Consider the following 23,330-nt stretch of genomic DNA (forward strand, 5'->3'; position numbering starts at 1 on the left):
GCCGGAGGGGGAAGGTGGAGTCAGCAGCGCTGACATGGAGATGCAGGGAGAAGTGAGCAGTGTCGGCTGAAAAAAAGCCTGTGCCAGCGCGCACCTGCCAGTAATTTCAATTGAGCCAATGGCTGGAACGTGTTCAGGCCCTTAGCTCTGCTCTGGGATATTGCTATTATTGGCCGGGATCCCGAGACATAGATCAATTTCTGGGATGGTCCCAGCCAATCTGGGGTGGTTAGGAGGTATGGTGGTAACCCACTTACCACTCCAGAGTGAGCACACGTTATTTATCACTACCTTTTGGATGCGCCCCTGTAACCATTTTCTAACCAAGGACAAACCTTATGGTCCATGCCTGCAGACCTCAGCTTGTAGATTATAGTATAGTTCCAGCGTGAAATTTCCTGTGTTAAAAAGTCGGCACCCGAAGCCGACCCGTCCATTGGCTCCGGGTGCAGGCGACGTCATCCTTACTAAGAGAAACAGGAAGAGTTTCAAGCTTTACAGCCTGTTCCCTACTGCGCATGCACGAGGTGCGCTGCATTTTCTGAATGGTCCTGGCATTTTCTGGGGACACACAGGTCCCAGGAGAAGACAAGGGGAAGGAGAACCATGGAAGTGATGAACCTCGGCACAGCACTGTGGGATGGAAGTCCAGAATAAAATTAACGAAAAAGGTATAAAAAAAAAATCCAAAAATGAGGGGGTTGTCTTCTTATGTTTTCAGAGGAGTTAAATTTTTTCCTGGCATTACAGTTTAAGCATTTATGGGGAACTTTCGTGAATGATTTTGCAAAATCCAGACACACCACATCCATAGGCCTCCCCCTATCTAGATGGCAGCTCACTTCCTCATAGTATGGTAAAAGATTAGGCTGGCAAGAAAGACCTTTCGTAAACCCATGCTGATTAACACTAATGATATTGTATCCATCAGCAAATTCTCAGATATGTATAACTGGGGGGTGGGTTGCGCTATGGATCCTTAAGAGTGAATGTAGAAAGGAAAAGAAAAGAAAAGTTAAAAGGTAAGAGCAGCCTCTATTGATTTCCACCCACGGGTGGAACGATGCAAAGACAAAGGGGGGTAATAGATATGGCGCTTATACCTATATGTGGGGACTAGTAGTGTGTTGGTGTATAAAAATGTATTGTATTGTATAGGTCAATTTTCACATGTGTGGCAATATATAATTCTTAAAGTGCTGACTAATTTTGGGCCAAAGTGTATATAATATATATTTTCCAGCGTGCTGGTTCAAAACCCAAAATTTTAAAATTAAATGAAAATTAAATAAAAATACAATAAACTCAAAGTGCACGCCAATGGCAACAGGTTACAATGTAGCAAACCATATAACTTATTAATCTAAATAGCAATATGCAGTTATTAAAGTGTTAATCTAAATGGCAATATGCAGTTATTAAAGTGCGCGTGCAAATAAATTCTTACAGACCTATAGGTGAAGACTAATTGTGATAGCTGGTGGATTAGTCGTGAAAAAAGAATATTAAAGTATATTACGTATACTGTGGTGCCAAACTATAATAAATAAACATATATGAAATATCACGGTGGTAGCATAAACTGGTCTGATAGTGATGCTTTACATAAATTAGTATAAAATTAATAAAAATTAAAAATTAAAATACCATCTACATGAAGCATAAATGTGCTAAAATGATAAAACCCAGAAAAATTAAATAAAATTAAAAAATCCAAAAAAAAAAAAAAAAAAAAAAAAAAAAAAAAAAAAAAAAACGTGCAAAATTAGTGCAAGAAAATGTGCAAACAATGCAGGCAAATTTTAAACATTGGACGTGATGGAGCAAGTCTCTATTGGGTGGCGGAAAAAACCGCAGGTGCAGAAAAGGAGGGGGGTGATGTTTTCCAACTGTGTTCTTCACATTCGGTGGCTTAAAAGGGTGTTAAAATTATTATGCTCTCACCAGAAGGAGGACCCCATCCGGGGTGGATCAACATTCACAATATTAGCTATTGTGCGGCTCTCTGGCTTCCTTCCACTTTAAAGATTAGGGATCCCTCGTTCCTCCGTGAGTAGCAATAAGCCCCGTTTATATGGAGTAGAGAAGAGGCACAACCATAGTGTGATACCGTTTTTAAAGAATTTTATTGCAGAAAATAGTTAAAAAATTACTCACAAACAACTGGTTTAAAAGTGCGGTGTGTACAGCTTTTAAAATTCCCGCTGTTGCAATCTCCGTCTGAGCTCGAGGTGTACGCTGCCTGGCCACGCCCTACGCGTTTCGTCACATGGACGTCATCTGGATGACGTCCATGTGACGAAACGCGTAGGGCGTGGCCAGGCAGCGTACACCTCGAGCTCAGACGGAGATTGCAACAGCGGGAATTTTAAAAGCTGTACACACCGCACTTTTAAACCAGTTGTTTGTGAGTAATTTTTTAACTATTTTCTGCAATAAAATTCTTTAAAAACGGTATCACACTATGGTTGTGCCTCTTCTCTACTCCATATAAACGGGGCTTATTGCTACTCACGGAGGAACGAGGGATCCCTAATCTTTAAAGTGGAAGGAAGCCAGAGAGCCGCACAATAGCTAATATTGTGAATGTTGATCCACCCCGGATGGGGTCCTCCTTCTGGTGAGAGCATAATAATTTTAACACCCTTTTAAGCCACCGAATGTGAAGAACACAGTTGGAAAACATCACCCCCCTCCTTCTCTGCACCTGCGGTTTTTTCCGCCACCCAATAGAGACTTGCTCCATCACGTCCAATGTTTAAAATTTGCCTGCATTGTTTGCACATTTTCTTGCACTAATTTTGCACGTTTTTTTTTTTTTTTTTTTTTTTTTTTTTTTTTTTTTGGATTTTTTAATTTTATTTAATTTTTCTGGGTTTTATCATTTTAGCACATTTATGCTTCATGTAGATGGTATTTTAATTTTTAATTTTTATTAATTTTATACTAATTTATGTAAAGCATCACTATCAGACCAGTTTATGCTACCACCGTGATATTTCATATATGTTTATTTATTATAGTTTGGCACCACAGTATACGTAATATACTTTAATATTCTTTTTTCACGACTAATCCACCAGCTATCACAATTAGTCTTCACCTATAGGTCTGTAAGAATTTATTTGCACGCGCACTTTAATAACTGCATATTGCCATTTAGATTAACACTTTAATAACTGCATATTGCTATTTAGATTAATAAGTTATATGGTTTGCTACATTGTAACCTGTTGCCATTGGCGTGCACTTTGAGTTTATTGTATTTTTATTTAATTTTCATTTAATTTTAAAATTTTGGGTTTTGAACCAGCACGCTGGAAAATATATATTATATACACTTTGGCCCAAAATTAGTCAGCACTTTAAGAATTATATATTGCCACACATGTGAAAATTGACCTATACAATACAATACATTTTTATACACCAACACACTACTAGTCCCCACATATAGGTATAAGCGCCAAATTCTCAGATATAGTCCCTTGTCATCCCCTCCAATAATTTACCTACTATTGATGTTAGGCTGACCGGCCTGCAGTTCCTCTGAATATGTCTATGCCTTTTTTTTAATATTGGTACCACATTGGCTTTTCTCCAATCAGCTGATACAATTCCTGTCAGTGTGCTCTCCATAAAGATTAGGAACCATGGTCTAGCTATAACCCAACTGAATTCTTTGAGGACAGTCGGGTGTAAGCCATCCGGTCCTGGTGATTTATTAAGACAAGCTTATCTAGTCTTTCCTTGACTCCGACCTCTGTTAGCTATGAGGGTATGTCATGTGATGTGTTACTAACAATACCGTCCTGGTCAATACACCCCTCATTTCCCTGTGTAAAAATTAAGGAGAAGAAAGCATTTAGTACAGTTGCCTTCTCTGTGTCATCTGTAACCATCCTCCGATCATTGTCTTTTATGGGGCCAATGTGCTCTGATTTTGCTTTTTTACTGTTCATATATCTAAAGAATTCCTTGGGATTTTTCTTACTGTCCTCTGCTATATGTCTCTTGTAGTCTTTTTTTAGCCACCCTATTTTCGTTCTTACACTTCTTATTGCATTCCTTGTAGTATATAGCTCACAGGAAGTGACAAGGACACTATTTCTGGCAGGATTAGCATGTATTTAAAATAAAAAATAAAAAAATAAACGAACACAGCCAGCACATCTATGGGCTGTGAGCTGCAGTATATTATATTTTTGGTTTCGGGTCTAGCTATTCTTTAAATGGAATATAACAATATATGTTAGTAAATTGAGCTAGTACTGACTTTTTTACTATGAAAAAAAAAACCGAATAAAATATCTGTTAAAGTTAAAAAAACTCTGTCATGTTCTATTGGAGATTGAGTGGAAAGATTTCCCATAACATGCTCTCCCTCTGACAATGTCAGACAGGCAGTAAGGGGAAGTCTCCAACAGCAACACAGACAGAAATTAAAATGCTGTTTTTGTTTTTTTAATTACAAACTGGACATAGAATCAGGTTTTTTTTTTATAAAATATTTTACAGCTACAGATATTTGATAAGTATAGAAATACTACTGTAGATTCATTTAACCCCACTTAAATTGTTTGTTCTTGGACTCCACCCAGACCCATTGTGTGCAAGATGAAAGGGAGCTAATGCGCACCTGATTTATTTCCTTTGGCGGTGCCCAAAGTTGCACCACTTTTGAACTGGCATAGTAAACACCATCAACAAAACTTTTCAAGTAACTGTCTCTCTTGACCGTAAACCATGCTTATTGGGTATACTGGATGAGGTTATAACGGGCAAATATGTCAAAGAGACGGTGTACAGAGCACTGTTCCAAGCTGGAAAGCTGATCTTGCAACATTAGATCTCTCAAACCTCTCCAACTTTAGAGATGCGGTTAACTAATATGGGATTAACTTTTAGATATGAGTTGCTTGATATATCAGCATAGAGGCAGCCCGACCCGATTTAATAATATCTGGGGATGCTGGCTAGCTACCCCTGGTTTGGCTCCATTAGACCTAATTCTTGACAGGCTATTGACTTAACATGGGAACTCAACCGCTCAGTGTGTCTTCACCCTTGGAGTGAGCTTCATTTAAAGTACCGGGGAAGAGATATAATAATAATAATAATAATAATAAATTTTATTTATAATGCACTTTCCATCAAAAGACCTCAAAGTGCTACATAATTACAATAAAAACAAACAAACCGCTTAATTTACAAAACATTTGCTAAAAAGAAAAGTCTTCAACCCCTTTTTAAAATTTTCAGTAGACTGAGAAACCCTCAGACTATCAGGCAAAGCATTCCACAGACGTGGGGCAGCAGCACAAAAAGCCCTATCTCCCATGGTTTTCAACCTAGTTTTTGGAACCTCTAAACAATTCAAATTAGTTGAGCGAAGGGAACGCGGTAGATTTTGCAATCTAAGAAGTTCCTTAAGATAAGGTGGAGCTTGTCCATGTATGCATTGATGCACAAGAAGAGAGACCTTATACTCAATCCTTGTAGAGACCGGCAGCCAATGAAGAGATTTTAAAATTGGAGTGATATGCTCATGCTTCCGCACTCTCATTAGGATCCTCGCTGCAGAGTTTTGAACGTATTGCAACCTCTGCATGCTCTTTCTCGGAATCCCAATGAGAAGTGCGTTGCAATAATCCAGCCTGGAGGAGACAAAGGCATGAATCAATCTTTCAGCATCGGAAAAAGAAAGGATAGGACGAAGTTTAGAGATATTACGAAGGTGGTAGAAAGAAGTCTTGCATACTTGATTTATATGAGCTTCAAAAGTGAGTTGGGAATCCATTTTTACACCAAGATTAGTGACAACAGACGAAACTGGAATTTTAGAGCCTGAAAAGGCAATACTTGTTATCAGCGATGATTTAATCTGGTGAGATGTTCCAATCATAATAAACTCAGTTTTGGAGCTATTTAGTTGCAAGAAATTTTGTTCCATCCACTCCTTTATCTCCTCCAGACAGGCGGTAAGGACTGATAGGGGTGACTGCACTGAAGGAGTTTCAGCTGCAGCTTTGATATGATATGATATGATAAGAATGTCTTCCTAAACCATATCTAGGGATGCATACACTGTGAGATAGAACGACTAATGCCATCTCAGGTTCAGTCTGTTTTATAAACCTGCGTTGGCTCTTTATAAGAACATTATTCTACTTTGCATTCTGTGAAGGTATTGTATAAATGTAATACTTTGGAATGTGCATTCTTTATTGTACTGTTAAAAGTTGTTGTTAATAAACTTTATTCTGATAAAAAAAAAAAGAAAGAAATACTACTGTAATTATTCCCTCCAAATTGGCCTTGTCAGAAAAAAAAAATGATAAAGGAAAGTACACAGACTAGGTCTGACGGTCTTCCCGATGGACTTTCCAAACGAATGGACTTGGACACACACAATCACACCAATGTCTGATGGATTAGACCGTGATGGCGTACGACAGGACTAGAATAAGGAAGTTCATAGCCAGTAGCCAATAGCTGCCCTAGCGTCGGTTTTTGTCCGTCGGACTAGCATACAGATGAATGGATTTTTCGACGGGACTCGAGTCTGTCGGAAAGATTTGAAACATGTTCTAAATCTAAAGTCCGTCTGATTTTTCGTCAGCAAAGGTGAGATGAAGCCCACACACGATTGAACTGTCTGACAGATTTGTTCCGTCGGACCTTTGCTATCGAAAAGTCCGGCCGTGTGTACGCGGCATTATAGTCTCCCCTACAGCAGCCCGTGTCTTCTACCTACCCTGCAGGCAGCACTGCAGTCTAATTTTTTTTCTGATATTGGAAACTTCTGGTAGTGTTGTGGTTCCATCCTCTGACCCCTACATCACTATTGTGTCTAATGAAGCGTCATAGGATTGCAAACTCTCAGAAGTGTAGACTGCAGAAGAGCCTTAAAGCAGAGCTAAAGCTCTGCTGTTATTCACTGCAAGCAGCTTTTCTTTTTATTGCAGAAGAGATATGCAATTTAATTGCACTTTAAAGCAACTCTGAACTCCACAAACATTCACCTCCACTTAAAAATTGTGACATCCCCAGCCAGCACTGACACCTTCAATCATTTGGATGCCATAGTGGGCCGAGAATGTACACTGAGCTGTGCATGTGGGGATGGCAAACAGGTTGGTATATTTTGAAAAGCTGCCAGTCACAACCAGCATTGAATTATTAATACAGATCACAACAAATGCCAGATTATAGGGGATTGCAGCACAAAATATACTGTATACCTAAGGTCAGCCAGTGAAGGTCTCTCAGTGTTAAGACCTGCAAAACAGAAGATGAAGCAATCCTCTTTTTAATTTAGAGTAAGCAGAGGTGTGTGCGCAGCCTATTGCATTAGGTGGGCAGCCCAAAACTCAAGCACACGTGCCTTTCTCTGCAGCCTCAGCTGCACTGGACAGAGAATGAATGGGAAGTGTTCCATGCTGAGCAGCTTCCTGTTCATTCACAAATTGAGGCATAGTAAACAGTTTACTATGCTTCATTTATGAATGAATGCAGTGAGTGTGTTCACTGTGTTTATATGGAAAAGGAATGGGCTGGTAAATGACATTGACTAGCCCCTGCTCCCACTCTCCATCCTGAAACATCCCCCACAGCAGCTGGGGGGAGAGGAGGTAAGTCAAGGGCACTGCAGGTGTGGGGGAGGGGGAGCTCGGGCAGTAGGGGGAATCAGCACCCCCTGAGCAAGCCTATGAGAGTTTGTGACACTGGGGACACATTAGGGGTCTTTCAGATTGAAAGCAGTGTCTACTACCCTCTGAAAAGTGATGGGCAGGGCAAATGCCAGTACAGCAGTGGCTGCTAGTTATTCAAAAGGGAGGGGGGATTATGGGGCGCTCCCATTGACCTTAATGGATGCTGCAAAGCATCTAGGCTGTAGCATGTGTACAGCCTCATCCGGATGCAATGATAACATTGAGCTGGGTGGTCAGGATTGGTAAAAGCGTGACTAAGTCACATGTTTTTATCGTTCATGTGAAAGAGCCCTTGGGAATCTATTTAGATTCAACTGAGTGATCCTACTAAAAGTATGTCCTTATATTATACATTAATTACCAGGTTCTGCAGCATATTATTTTAACTATACAGTAAAACCTTGGATTGCAAGCATAATTAGTTCCAGAAACATGCTTGTAATCCAAAGCACAAAGTATATCAAAGCGAATTTCCTCATAAGAAATAATGGAAACTCAAATGATTCGTTCCACAACCATTTATTCATAAGTCCTTCAGTTTAAAGTCTATATAAAAAGATTATAGCAATGTGATAGGTTGTGTAACCATAAAATGTTCATCCACAAATGGAAGCCTCCACAAGGGGATTAGAAGCAAAATCCAGCAGGAGCTACAGGGTATAAAAGAGAAGAGAGGCGCCTCTAAGTGTAGTAATATGGTTACATTTAATGAAGGTACAACATTTAGCAACTCACATGGTTGATGATTAAAATAGTTAAAAGAGGCACATCTAAGTATGCAGGCACCTGGGGTAAAGCTGTCCACAAAGACCATCCTCTGCACCACTGGCTCTCACCGCTTTCAGTCTGCAATCGTGACCGGGAAGACTACCCTGCAGTAGAGTGATTGAACCACTCATGGAGCTCAGCGTAGAAGGGACGATGTTGATGACGGTGCAGAGGATGGTCTATGTGGACAGCTTTATCCCGGATGCCTGCATACTTAGATCATCATTAATCATCAGTCATGTGAGTTGCTAAATGTACCTTCATTAAATGTAACCATATTGCTACACTTAGAGGCGCCTCTCTTCTCTTTTACACTCAGCTGTGACGTGACGCTGCTAGCAGGGCCGTTTTTAAGGCAGGGCAAAAGGGGAAGCTGCCCCGGGCCCTGTCATTGTTGTGGGGCCCAAAGCAGCTGCTTCATACTTGCCAACTATCCTGGTTTAAATTCCCTCACCCCTTGAGGTTTTAGTCCTGTGCTGTGTCCCAATATCTCAGTGCGGCCGGCGGCATTTATATGTATATCATTCCCCCCTGAGGTCATATCCACAGTAATCTCTAGCAACCAATCATCAAGCAGTAACTGTGCTGTAACCTCTAACAACTAACCAGTGAGCTGTAACCTCTAGCAACCAGTCGGTGAGCAGTAATAGTACACTGTAACCTCTGGCAACCAATTGCAATAGCTGCCTGATCTGATTCAGTAAACTGATTTTGAGTCTAGCTGCTATTTATTGTATGTCTCAGAGCAGGTGGAGAGTAAAAACTGCATGGAGGGGTGGGGGACCAAGAAAAGTTTTGCCCGGGGTCCAATCAATGTTAAAGATGGCCCTGGCTGCTTGTATATCAAGACATCTCTTGTATATCAAGTCAAAATTTTTTGCTTGACTTGCAAAATGCTCTCAAACCAAGTTACTCTCAAACCAAGGTTTTACTGTACTGCATTTTGTTGTGGGTGTCAAGCTTTTCCCAAGTATTTGGTGGTTAACATATTGTAAATTTACGCCTGCAATTCCAAAAAAGTTGGGACGTCGTGTAAAATCTACAGAAAAACAAAATGCAGAGATTTGCAATTCTCATAAATGCATATTTTATTCCCAATAGAAAATAAAAAATGTATCAAATGTTTAAACAGGGAAAATGTACAATTTTCTCAGGGTAAGTGGACCTGGCATGATAGGTCAATTTTTATAATACATGTTTTTTCAATCCTCCTACACAAGTAATGATTACTCTAGAAATATGCAGGAAAGGGTGACAACACTGCAGATGTACTGAGTAAGTCAAGGAAGTGTTTGAGGTTACACCTTGCTGGTATGATATAATTAAAAGCAAGACATAAAAAAGTATTTCATTACATACAGTATAGAGCAACATATTTGGTTTAAATCATTGGGATTGACTTCAAAACCCTAATCCAGCATACCTTTTTTGGGTTTTAGTTTTAGACTGATGAAGGCTTAGAACCTCTGGTTTGAGGAGACTTCCTCTCATTTCCTGAACTTGACAATTTCCTAAAAAAAAAACATGACACTTATTGTGTCACCATTAAAGGTAGTGTGGGAAAATCTTCCCAGTGAGTACCCAGACATTAATACCTCACAGTAATTTTTGCCTTTCAGCACTCTATTGTTGCTTTGTGTTAACTTGCAAAAATGCATATTATGTGTATTGTGTTGCGGTGCATTTATTCCTAATGGTACCCCAATTCACCTGCTTGAAGCACACCATGACACAAGGTAACACACTAATGTGCATTATGGTGCATTGCGTTACTAAAAATAGTGCATACACCTTTTGATGCAGGTAGGCTACACACAAGCAAGGTCCATAAAGACATGGAAGAGCGAGTTTGGGGTCGAAGAACTTGACTGGCCTGCACAGAGTCTTGACCTCAAGCCGATAGAACACCTTTAAGATGAATTAAAGCAGAAACTGTGAACCAGGCCTTCTTGTCCAACATCAATGCCTGACCTCACAAAAACACTTTTGGAAGAATGATCAATTATTCCCATAGACACATTCCTAAACCTTGTGGACAGACTTCCCAGAAGAGTTGAAGCTGTTATATCTGCAAAGGGTGGGCCAACTCAATATTGAACCCTACGGACTAAGACTGAGATGCCATTAAAGTTCAGGTGTGTTTTAAGGCAGGTGTCCCAATACTTTTGCCAATATAGTGTAAGTAGCAATAAAAAGCAAACAGAGGTTCTAAATGATCCTTTCTAAAACTTAAAATAAAAAGTTTTGGCCTGTTTGTTTTTCTTAGTTTAACTGCTTGCCGACCAGCCACCGTCATTATACTGCGGCAGGTTGGCTTGGCTGCCCAAATCGGCCTAGGTGTACGTCGGCCGTTTTAAGAGCAATAGGATGCGTGCCTGCGGCACAAAACTGGAGCAGCTGCGCGTGGCCAGTGGCCACAGAGAGCCAGAATGGGGATGTAAACAAACAGATCCCCATTCTGACAGAATAGGACAGAGAGAGATCAGCTGTTCCTAGTAATCAGGAACAGCGATCTCTCTCTACTCCCAGTCAGTTCCCTCCCCCCACAGTTAGAAACACCTCCCTAAGGAACACTTAACCCCATGGTCTCCCCCCCTAGTGCTAACCCCTTCCTTGCCAGTGCCATTTATACAGTGATCAGTGGCTATTTTTAGCTCTGATCGCTGTATAAATGTCACTCGTCCCAAAAAGTGTCAAAAGTGTCCGATCTGTCTGCCGCAATGATGCAGCCCCGCTAAAAATCGCTGATCACCTTCATTACTAGTAAAAAAAAAAAAATTATAATAAAAATGCCATCAATCAATCCTCTATTTTGTAGACACTATAACTTTTGCGCAAATGAATCAATATACGCTTATTGCAATTTATTACCAAAAATATGTAGAATACATATTGGCCTAAACGGATGAAGAAATTTGTTTGATTTTTTTTTATTATTATTATTATAGCAAAAAGTAAAAAATATAGATTTTTTTTCAAAATTGTCTTTTTTGTTTATAGCGCAAAAAATTAAAACCGCAGAGGTGATCAAACACCACCAAAAGAAAGCTCTATTTGTGGGGGGAAAAAAGAAAAAATCATTTTTTGTTTGAGTATAATGTCGCATGAACGCACAATTGTCAGTTAAAGTGATGCAGTGCCGTATCGCAAAAAAAATGGCCTGGTCATTAAGGGGATAAATCCTTCCAGGGCTGAAGTGGTTAAGGAAACATATATTAGCATATGAATGCATTATCACACAAGCTATAGTTAAAAGATCTTTGCTTGTGCAAATAGAATTGTCTTAAAAAAGTAATCACAGTCTTTACTGTGAACTTCCGCAGTTTAATACTGTACCAGTTAAACACGCATTTATCGCTGCAACATAACTTGGAAAGCGAGACAAAAAACTATGCAGTTTTACAATAGTTGGTCCAAACATGTTTTATAGGCCATTGTTTTTTACTTCCAAAATGGGTCCTCGGTGTAACTCATGCGTGCTAACGGGAACATTTCGGAAACAGATTCTTTGTTTCATTTTTAACTCTGCCATGCAGAAATTACAATGGAGAGCTGATAGGCAACATGTTATTTTCTTGTTAGCACGCTTTTCATACCTAAGCCTGCCATGTTCACAGAATTGCAGCTTAAAGCAGTATGAAAGTAAAAAAAAAAAAAAAAAAGTAATATTTTGCAGCTACCGAATCTTAAATGTGGTGGCTGCATTGGTTTTCTTTTTTTAGGCTTGTTTCATTTTCACCGGTGATCTGCCTGGTAACACACTTCCTGTCTTAGGCCCCATACACCCTATTAGATTTTCTGCTGATTTTTGTCTTCAGATTTACCAAAACCATATAATTTGAGGTCAAACCTCAGGAGTTTCAATGTGTATGCAATCAGGCAAGCCCTTGCACTGCATGGTTTTGGTAAATCTGAAGACAAAAATCATCAGAAAATCTGATAGTGTTTATGGGGCTTTAGGGTGTCTCCACTCTGGATGGAAGAGATATGGAGACACCCTTGGACAGCAGCACTGGCAATCATGAGAGGGGGTAGTATTGGATTTATTAGTAGATTTAGATGTATTTGACTAACAAAGTAAAATAAACTCCAGCTAACATGTTTTAAGCAGTTACAGAAACAGCCTTTTTCCTTTAGCGATAAAAGTTTTATCTAAATGAATAAAAAAAAAAACGATAATGTAAGCACCCCTGTCAGTGTCCAATAGTTTGTTTTCAATCCTCTAACTGACACTTTTGCCTGAACAGATGGGCATGTTAAAGGAAGCTGAAGATAACAGACTTACTGGCCAGATTACCTTATTGACAATAAGGAATAAATAAATAAATAAATAAATACAGCCGCTACATTTAGAGATCATTTGCAATATCATACTTTTTTTTTTCTTGGGGGGGTTAATACAATTTTAAATAACAAATGTAGCACCAAACTGAATAAATACACCCATTCTATGGACTGGAAATGTGATAAATATAACTTGTCATGACTTGTGGCACACAACGGTGACGTTTACTTCAGACATCATATGTGAAACACAGATCAGTAGTTAATAGTACGGTAATGTAATATACTCTTTCTATAGCATCTGAAATTATCCTTAGCATTAACCATGAACTATCTGTTAAACGTTATGCCTACTTGTCTTAGTTTTTGGTTGTTTTGGAGACCCCAGTATAAAATAAGCCTATGTTACATACCATAAATACTGTATATATACAAAACAGTACTCTTTTCTTACCTGAGGTCATCAGTCCAGATAAAAAGAGAGCAAAAAATGCTAAAAAATCCATGCTTTCCAGAATATATCCATCCAATTTCCACAGGCGTTCATAGAAAGAGTGCCACTCACATACTATCAATGCTTGTTGTGGGTTTGTGTGCTGTGCTCTAACATGCAGTAGTTTTTCCCTGCTTTCCCATGGACACTGCTCTACTACTGTCTCCCTGCTGTCTAAGCACAGGGAGTTTAAGTTCCTTTTTCCTGTTTCCTTTTTAGATTAGGATGTGAAAGGCAGGATCTTTAAGGTATTTTGTACTAGAAAATCTGACAGTATGTGGAAAATATAGTCAGTGGAGTAAGGCAGGAGAAGCGATAAGAAGCTATAGCGAGCCATTAATGAGTTTTCCTAGCAGCAAATAGGTGGAACTTAAAAAAAAGGAGCTGTAAAAGACTACAATAACAACAAAAAACACGAATGGTTCAGTTCTCTATAATTACTCAGTTTTAGCATTACATCACATTTTCTCTTAAAAATGTTCAGTGCTTATAGCTGAAGTATGGAAAAAATAAAATAAACACACCGTAATGCCCTGTACACACGATCGGATTTTCCGCCAACAAATGTTGGATGTGAGCTTGTTGGCGGAATGTCAGACCGTGTGTAAGCTCCATCGAACATTTGTTGTCGGACTTTCCACCAACAAATGTTTGCTAGCACTTTCTCAAATTTTCCGCCAACAAGCCGACTTTACGATCGTGTGTACACAAATCCATCGCAAAAAAGTGCACGCATGCTCGGAACTCGGTCTTGTAAAACTAGCGTTCGTAATGGAGATATCACATGACTATCGAACCTCCTTTTTGTCATCTTGCCATACGTCTTGTATGTCAATGTGTAATTGTTGGCCAAAATTTGTGTGACTGTGTATATGCAAGACAAGTTGGAGCCAACAACCTTTGAACAAAATTCCACGGTTTTGTCAGAAAGTCCGATCGTGTGTACGGGGCATAAGAGCTCTTGGATCACGATGCACGGAAAACTAGGCAATATAGTTCTGATTAAAAAAACAAAAACAATAATTTGAGATAACAGGACCCTCAGATCTAATATTTACAATTCTGTTAGAGGCCTGTTTCACACAGGCATCAGCTTGTATTGAGCAGTTTGAACACCAAGTTTTGCTGAAGCTTTTAAAGTACCATTCAACCCCAGTTTGTAAATGTTGAACTCAGAACCTAATAGATGTATTGATTGCCACTTTTAGCATCAGGTTTTCAACAAGCTTCAAGAAGTGCTGAAGCCTGCTAGCAGCTTGTTTAAAGTGGCTATCAGTGGGGCGTGGCCTGGACCGGCATGGTGTAGGGAGTGCAGAGCGGGAGCTCCGCTTGCCAAACATCCGAGATTACATATCCTGGGGCTAAACTTGCTGTCTAAACATTCACCACTGGGTTTTCTGATACCTCCTACCCACAGAGACCATGTCATCACCGAAAAAAAAGCATCAGGTTTGACAGCAAAGCTGGCTAAATACAGGCACATGGACAAAGAGGCCGGGGAGGAAAATGGCGCCGACTCCTCTTCCCTTACGGACTCAACTGCAGAGGATACCGTGTGTGTGCTGGAGGCTATTTCAGACTGCAAAAGTACTCAGACGAGCAAGATAGAGGAGGTGAAGATTGATGTTTCATTAATCCGCCAGGACCTGCAAAAACTTAGAGATAGGGTCAAAGAGACGGAGAGTCACATCAGCTACGTGGAGGATGAGGTGCCACCATTACAAGTTCATACCGAGCGATTACAGCATCAGCTCAACCAGGTTCTAGCCAAGCAGGATGACATGGAAAATTACCTTAGGAGATGTAACTTGAGATTTGTAGGCTTGTCTGAGGGTTCGGAGGGCTCCGACCCACCCTCATTGCTGGAGAACCTGCTTGTCACCACCTTTGGAAGGGCTGAATTCTCCACATTTTTGTGGTGGAAAGGGCACATAGGCTGGCTGCCACCTCAAGGTGCACCACCTCGGACATTCATCGCTAAACTACTTAATTTCTGCGACTGGGACGCTGTTCTGCCTCTTACCAGACTGAAGGGCAATATTCCTTTTCAAAACAGCAAGATCAAGGTATTCCCGGACTTCTGGGCAGAGGTCCAGAAAAAGAGAGCTCAATTCATTGAAGCTAGGCGTCAGTTGAGGATCCGCCATTACTCTTATGCTATGCTCTTCCCGACCAGACTACGAGTTGTCGGTGAAGACAGGGCTCACTTCTTCGACACGCCAGAAGCCGTCTTTGCTTGGCTGGAAAACAAAGCGTCATTGAGCTAAAGCTTCCGCCCATGAAAATCTGGCTCACATTCCTACTTCAACCTCATGTTCTCCAAGGAGCCTGGGACTATTCCCTTCAAAGGTACTGTATCTTTTTTCCCATGCCCATGGCCCCCTTTGCTGTGTTCTGGAAGGAATTCCCCCCAACCCTTAAAATGTTGATGATGCCCCCTCCGCTTCCCACCCACCCTTTCTCCTCCACCATACACATGTTCCCTGGTGGTGGACATGAACTGTAGCCCCGAACTTTAGATCCTTATAGCAAGCTGTCACCCGTCATGACATCTGGAATACGGACTCTGATCCATGGATCCTTTCATTTCCTCCACATATACTACCCTGGAGATCCCAGACCGGGAGTCTCACTCCCTCTGATTCTGCTCGCTCTGCAGCGAATAATCGCCCCCCCCCCCCCCCAGTTGCAGGAGTCCCCGCAGATCCCGTTGTTCTCATTACCAAATGTAACGTTTGTTATACAGCTCAAGTAAGGTTTCTCTAGCCTGTCCGGTTCTAGCAAGCTGCACTGGATATATACTTGGTGCACTGCCTCCCCGGACACGCTAGTGTGTTGGTTCAGTTCTATTTGAAGTGTAATAGTTGGACTAATGTTCAATTTGTATATTATGTGCAGAAGAGTATTGGATACAGTTGCTCAACTGATGACATGGTTTGTGTACATTGCAATGAGTCCTTATGTGCTAACAAAATGCCGGAACTGCAATGGCTCAGGTTACGATGTACTATCCTGGTCGCCCTGAGCCCTGCGGGCGGTGTCGCAGGCCCTCCCAACTGTGGGATGGCCCGTGGCATGGGGGTGCAGGCTCCAGGGGTCAGGGACATGGATATCTACTAGTTGTTAACATGCTTAATGTGAAGTGCATCGCATGGAACTTACGAGGCCTCAGAGCAAAGCCTAAACGAAACGCAATTTTGTCATATCTCAAGGCACAACGTGCAGAGCTTATGGTGCTGGTGGAGACTCATCTCACAGGCCAACTTCTGGTGGCACTTAAGAAACCATGGGTGGGTGGGATGGCTATACCAGGCCCCCCACACTGCAAACTCCAGGGGTGTTGCCATACTGGTGGCCAAAACAGTGCAATTTGTACTACTAACACTCAGTTCTGATGCCCAGGGCAGATTTTTACATGCTAAACTAAATGGCCTAGAGCTCCTATTCTTAGCAATCTATATACAGTACCTCCCCCCTTTCAATTCAATGTTCTGACCAAAGGTGTGGCATTTATGTCTAAATTCCTCACTGTCCCCGCAATCTGGCTAGGAGATTTTAACAATGTTGTGAATAGGGACCTAGACAGACTGACACCGATACCTCTTGATGACCCCCCCCCCCCCCCACTCTTACACCAGATTTGGTAAACTTCTTAATGATCTCGCCCTTGTAGACACATGGAGACACCGACATCCCCAAGATAGGGCATTCTCATGCTTCTCAACAACACATAACTCCATGTCTCGAATAGACCATATATGAATATCTCTAATCTTCTTCCCATACTAGGAGAGGTAGGATTCAATCCACGTGTTCTATCTGATCATGCCCCCTATTGGGTTGAACTTTGATTTGACTCTCCCCCCTCGACATACACCTGGAGGCTTAATCCCTTTTGGTTGATGGCTATTCCCGAATTGGAGGGGGCTGGCACAGAGTGGGATTTCTTCTTCCGGACTAATAGGGACACTGCGCCATTTGATGTGGTATGGGATTCTTTTAAAACCATGCCCGTTTTATCTCAGTGTATATATCTAGATATCAGAAAACCTAATTTCAAATGATCAGACAAGTGGAACAGTCCCTTGTGGATGCTGAGAAAGATTTTACTGACAATCCTACACCATCTACAGCAGATCAGCTGAAGTTACAGGCAAGAGTAGTAAATAGTCTTCACTTTGAGAAAGCGGAGAGGAAAATATAGTATAGCAAACAGAGGAAGTATGAATGTGGGGAACGGGTGGGACGGCTCTTAGCCTACCTAGCTCACCTGGACCATAGACCTCCTTCGGTGGTCTCCCTCCGTACCGCTGACTGTGCGTTATTTACCGACCCTGATATGGTGGCTGGGGAGTTTCACTCCTTCGCATCTCTATATTCCTCTGCCACCAACAATCCACGGGAAGAGATAGTGTCACTCCTAGCGGGTATAGAACTACCCAATCTTACACAAACTCAGTCTGAGATGCTAGAGATTCCTATCACCAAAGATGAAGTAACGAAAACAATGTCCCTGCTAAACCCATCTAAAGTGTCAGGTTCCGATGGCCTTCCCCTTGAATTTTACACAACCTATAACGAGATCCTAATCCCTAGACTTTATGAACTATTTCCTCACATATTTGAATCCGGCTCTTTACCCTTCTCCATGAGCGAGGCTTAGGCCGCGTACACACGGGCGGACTGTATGGCCTACTTAGTCCGTCGAAACACATTTCAGCAGACAGTCCGCTCATGTGTGGGCTTCAGCGGACTTTTTCAGCGTGCAGTCTGGCGTATTAAGTATTTCGGAATTTCCATAATTCTGTCCGTCATACTTTGGTTTCAGCGGACAATCCGCTCGTGAGTAGGCTAGTTCGACGGACTAAGAATGGCGCATGCTCAGAAAGGATTTACACGGCGGAAGGTTGCATTGCTGTGTATTGGACTTCCTATTTCTAGTCCCGTCGTACGTGCTGTACACGTCATCGTGCAAGCTTTCAACGGACTGTTTGTGCATCCGTGTGTGGTCAAGTCCGTTCATTCGAAAGTATGACGGACTGTCCGTCGGATTGTATGACGGACTAAGTAGGCCATACAATCCGCCCGTGTGTACGCGGCTTAATAGCGTACTTCTACCCAAACCTGGTAAAAATCTAGAACTCCCCGAATCATACTGCACAAAATCTCTCCTCCTATTAGACATTAAGATCCTGGCCAAGGTCCTGGCGCTACGCCTGAATAAAGCAATCCTAAATTCAGGCCCAATTTCATCAAATGAATCCGACTCCTATATCAGAGTCCACGCACCAGGATCTTGGTCAATGGAAGAGTCTCTGACCCCTTCCCTCTTTCAAAGGGCATGCGACAGGGATGTCCTCTATCCTCCTCCCTCGGAACACACCAGGGTATCTGGGGGCTGCGGTGTGGGGACTAGGTAGAAAAGATCGGCTTATACGGGGACAATATGTTGTTATATCTAGAAGATGCAGGCCCGTCCCCTAAAATTAGCCCTTGAAATTATTCAAAACTTCGGTAGATACTCTGGCCTAAAAATTAACTGGGACAAATCCCAGATCCTCCCTATTGACGTTAGTGCCCCCACAGAACTACAGATCTCCTTCCCACTCCTTAGAGTTAGCTCTATGACATACCTCGGGATTGCGATCACCCGCTCGCCAGAAGACTTTGTCAGATTTAACATAGAGCCCCTGATAGCATCTCTAAAATCCAAAACGCAGACATGGGCCAAATTACCCCTTGGGCTGGGTGATCCTAATCAAGATGGTTCTCATCCCCAAATTTTTGTACATTTTATGGCATGCCCCAGTTTAGACTCTTAGAATCTTCAAATCTATTGAAACCCCTCCTTAACTCTTTTGTGTGGGGGACGAATCGGCACAAGCTGCCCTGGCAAACGCTGGAGAACTCCACTGAGCTGGGGGGCGCGGCATTGCCTGACTTTAATTTGTACTACCTGGCGGCGCAACTATCCCACTTTTTTCACCTAGACAAACATGACAAGGACCGATACTTGACTCGGATTTGCTCTCCTTACAGTCATGGGCTCACTCACCCCTTCCAGATGCTATTTAGGGATATTGCAGGTACACGGGTGCTGGGAAATCATAGGGGACTACTATACCAACACTGCAGAGTATGGGAGGTGGTGAGATGTAGATTGAAGATACCACCCACACACTTTCACACACCCCTATGGGACAATCCTGGCCTAGGAGAATTACTAACTGTGCCAGGCCATGCCCTATGGCTTAGCCGGGGGATAAGATATCTGTCAGATGTTTATTGTAATACTACTCTAAAATCGTTCCAGCAACTAAAAGAGGAATTAATTCTCCCCAACTCCATGCACTTTCGCTACCTCCAGCTCCACCGTGCCCTCCGGGCTCAATTTAGTGAAAGTTCCCCGAACATAGAGCACCTAGATATTTTATATATTATAACGGGGCAAGACTCATGAAAACTGATTTCAGGGCTTTACAACTCTCAGCTCTGACCCACAGCAACAACCCTTGCATATAAACAGAAAGATCGTTGGTCTGGGGATGTGGGGGGGCTGGAGGATGACGAATGAGAGGACACATTAGCTACCTGCAAAAATCATATAGTAAAATTCATCCATGATGAGATGGGGCCTCCTATGACGCTATGTCCCAAACAGTGCTTACTGGAGGTGTTCCCAGATCCCGATTCTGAATTCCTCCAGGAGACACTGTTCATCGCTAGGTTACTTATAGCGATAAAATGGCTACAAGTTGCCCCACCGACACTCCAAGAATGGCTCTCCTCAATAAAGTCTTACCGTACAAAAAGGAGATCTATGCCCATAGCGGCTGCCCAACAAAATATGGCAAAATCAAATTTTTTTTATGGTGACACCTTAAGAGTTCCCTTCACTGGAAGGTGTCAGCATACCAAGACATTTTGGACAATTTCATGCTCCCACCTTTGTGGGAACAGCTTGGGGATGGTCCCTTCCTGTTCCAACATGACTGCGCACCAGTGCACAAACAAGGTAAATAAAGACATGGATGAGCGAGTTTGGGGTGGAGGAACTTAACTGTCCTGCACAGAGTCCTGACCTCAACCCAATAAAACACCTTTGGGATGAATAAGAACAGAGACTGCGAGCCAGGCCTTCTCGTCGACATCAGTGCCTAACCTCACAAATGGTCAAACATTCCCATAGACACACTCCTAAACCTTGAGGACAGCCTTCCCATAAGAGTTGAAGCTGCTTTAGCTGCAAAGGATAGGCAAACGCAATATTGAACCCTACGGACTGAGCCTGGGACACCATTAAGCCCCATATACATTATCAGATTTTCTGCTGATTTTTTCCTTCAGATTTACCATAACCATGTAGTGCAAGGGCCTGCCTGATTGCATACACATTGAAACTCCTAAGGTTTGACCTCATATTATATGGTTTTGGTAAATCTGAAGGAAAAAATCAGCAGAAATCTGATAGTGTGTATGGGGCTTTAAAGTGATTGTATTGTGAGTGTAAAGACAGGTGTCACAATACTTTTGGTAATATGTGTATAATCTAAAGTGAGACATTACCAGTGTGGGGAGCCATATCCTTAACCCAAAATGTCATCATCTCCATATAATATAGATCTGTAACTTTGTAACAAGTAATGTAACTACTAAACATTATCTTCATATTTTGAATTCTATTTGCATTGTAGCTTGCCTACGAATCAAAATATCACACAATGTCCATTGCACAAACATAAAGATAACTTTGATGTGAAATTATTTTTTGCATTAGGGCTGAACTAAATTAAAAAAGTTGTATGTCTCTTCTGCTAAAAATCATCTGTAAAATGCCAACAACTAAATGTTTCATGTTGGTAAGGGAATAGAGCTGGGTGTTGGGGTAACCAATGCCAATGCTCAGGAGTTATAGAGCGGGAAAAAAAAAAGGGTGATGACAATGAAGTCACAAGTAGAACATAGACCTTTCATCGAAAGAAGAGGTGAAATTGTAAGTTAAGCATACCACAAGTATATCCATTATAGAAAGAGCCCTTAAGCAACTTCAGTTATACTTTAAAATAGGCATTGAACTGTTGAGAGCCTTGTTTTCTCTGTTCTGAATACATATACAACGTATCACCTGCAAGAAACTAGTGGTAAGATAGGCAGTGATAACCCATTTAAAACTATTTGTCAAAATCACCAGGCTCTCCCCCTTGATTTTCCTCCTTCTTTCTTCCTTTTTTATTTGCTGTTACCCACCTCTCCTGGGTTGGTTTCTTGACCTACTAGAGAGCGGTCTTCATGTTTCCTTCCACTACCCGTTGCACATACATGCTATATATTGTGAGGAACAATGGTTGGTTAGCTGTGATAGCTTGAGATATCTATTTTTATCTCAATGTGGATGCAGCTGATGGAAAATAGTTTCAGGCCTATAGGTGCATACTCAACACGTCTTTTACTTTTGTTGTCTGGCAGAACGCAAATAAGATAGTATAGGCACCAACTGTACAATGGCTCATTGCCAATTTTTTGCTTCTGCAACTTCATTGTGTGTTTCTATCGCACGTTAAGCTGTTTTTCTAGACCAATAATTACTTGCTGTTACCACGTTCTTATTTTTTGGCTGTAAAACCAAATAAAAAATGTAAGAAACAAAAAATTGGCTGTTGGTTTAGATGCATGGCAATCTGGTCAAGGACCTGCAGATCAATCGCCTTTCACCCCCATCAAATCATTCCCCACATCTATCACCTTTTGTACCACCTCCCCTTCCCTAGAATGTAAGCTCTACGAGCAGGGCTCTCCTGTCCCTTCTGTATTGAACTGTACTGTAATTGTGCTGTCCCCCCTCTACATTACGTAAACTGTTGGCGCTATATAAATTGTGTATAATAATAGTAATAATAATAAATATGATAGGGCATTTGCTTGTTATGCCGCGTACACACGACCAGACTTTTTGACAGCAAAGGTCAGACGGAACGAGTCCATCAGACAATTCGATCTTGTGTGGGCTCCATCGGACTTTTGCTTGCCAAAAATCCGGTGGACTTTAGATATAGAACATTTAAAATTTTTCCACCGGAACTCTGTCGGACCGAGAAATCCGTTTGTGTGTATGCTAGTCCGATGGACAAAAACCGACGCTAGGGCAGCTATTGGCTGCTGGCTATGAACTTCCTTATTCTAGTCCAGTCGTACATCATCACGTTCGAATCCGTCGGACTTTGGTGTGATTGTGTGTGGCCAAGTCCGTTCATTCGGAAAGTCAGTCGGAACTCCCCCGAAAGTCCGTCGGAAAGATCGTCGGACCTAGTCCCTCGAAAAATCTGGTCATGTGTACGCGGCATAAATGGTCATACATTAAAGATACCCAAGAGCTGAAGGGCCGATTTTGTCAAAAAATGAAAATGAAGACTAATCAGAGAAATTGGTTCCCTTAGGATGTATATATTAAGCTTTTAGCTCAGGTTGCCTGCACTTATTTAATAATGTTAATTTATTTGGATGATCCAACCTTTCAAAGATAATTACAGGTAGCTCCTGACTTACATAAGGATATGAATTTGGGCCAAGTTTATGGACAGACTTGCATGGGTGAATTCCACCTGCACAACTGCTTCTTGTTTTAGGACAGTGCGGCGAAAATTTGGAATCTCTTTAAGGTTTTATTGATGTCTGTGACTCCACTGCTGGGACTTCCCTTAAATTTCTGTCCCTAGAGCATCCAACCAATCTTCCACAGAGGGGTCATTTCTCTAATGAGAGGTTCTAACTCATCCCTACTTTAAGTGTTGTTTGTGTTTTTTGGGGAGAGCTACAATCACTTTGCATCCTGTGGCCATCCCTCCAAAATACTAAGTAAACTGAATAACAGAATACAGTACTACAGTATTTATGTTCCAGCATACCAAGACATTTTAAATAATTGTATGTATCCAACAAAGCCGGGCCCATAAAGGCACGGTGGATGAGTTTGGTATAGAGAAATTCAAGTGGCCTACACAGAGCCCTGACTTCAATCCTACTGAACACATTTGGAACACTAATTTGTCATTTTGGGCGACCTCAGTGCCTGA

The 23,330-nt window shown here is 41.6% G+C and overlaps 1 protein-coding gene across 2 annotated transcripts in view; it reads right to left on the minus strand.

The window, feature by feature from the left end:
- TEK (TEK receptor tyrosine kinase) overlaps positions 1-13,438 on the minus strand; it is a 166,951-nt gene extending 153,513 nt beyond the window's left edge. The window contains exons 1-2 of one of the 2 annotated variants that reach the window (XM_077475146.1): positions 13,222-13,438; positions 9,907-9,994 (exon numbers count right to left, since the gene is read on the minus strand). Coding sequence is in view for 1 of the 2 variants with exons in the window: in XM_077475145.1 (XP_077331271.1) it covers positions 13,222-13,273 (52 nt within the window). In the remaining variant the exon portion in view is untranslated. The remainder of the gene's footprint in view (positions 1-9,906; positions 9,995-13,221) is intronic. The other variant, XM_077475145.1, reaches the window with a different exon arrangement.
- Between the last annotated feature and the right edge of the window lie 9,892 nt (positions 13,439-23,330).

Source organism: Lithobates pipiens, unplaced genomic scaffold (assembly GCF_037356315.1).
Source record: "Lithobates pipiens isolate NorthernLeopardFrog02 unplaced genomic scaffold, aLitPip1_a1.2 Scaffold_13, whole genome shotgun sequence".
In the NCBI taxonomy this organism is placed as follows: domain Eukaryota; kingdom Metazoa; phylum Chordata; class Amphibia; order Anura; family Ranidae; genus Lithobates; species Lithobates pipiens.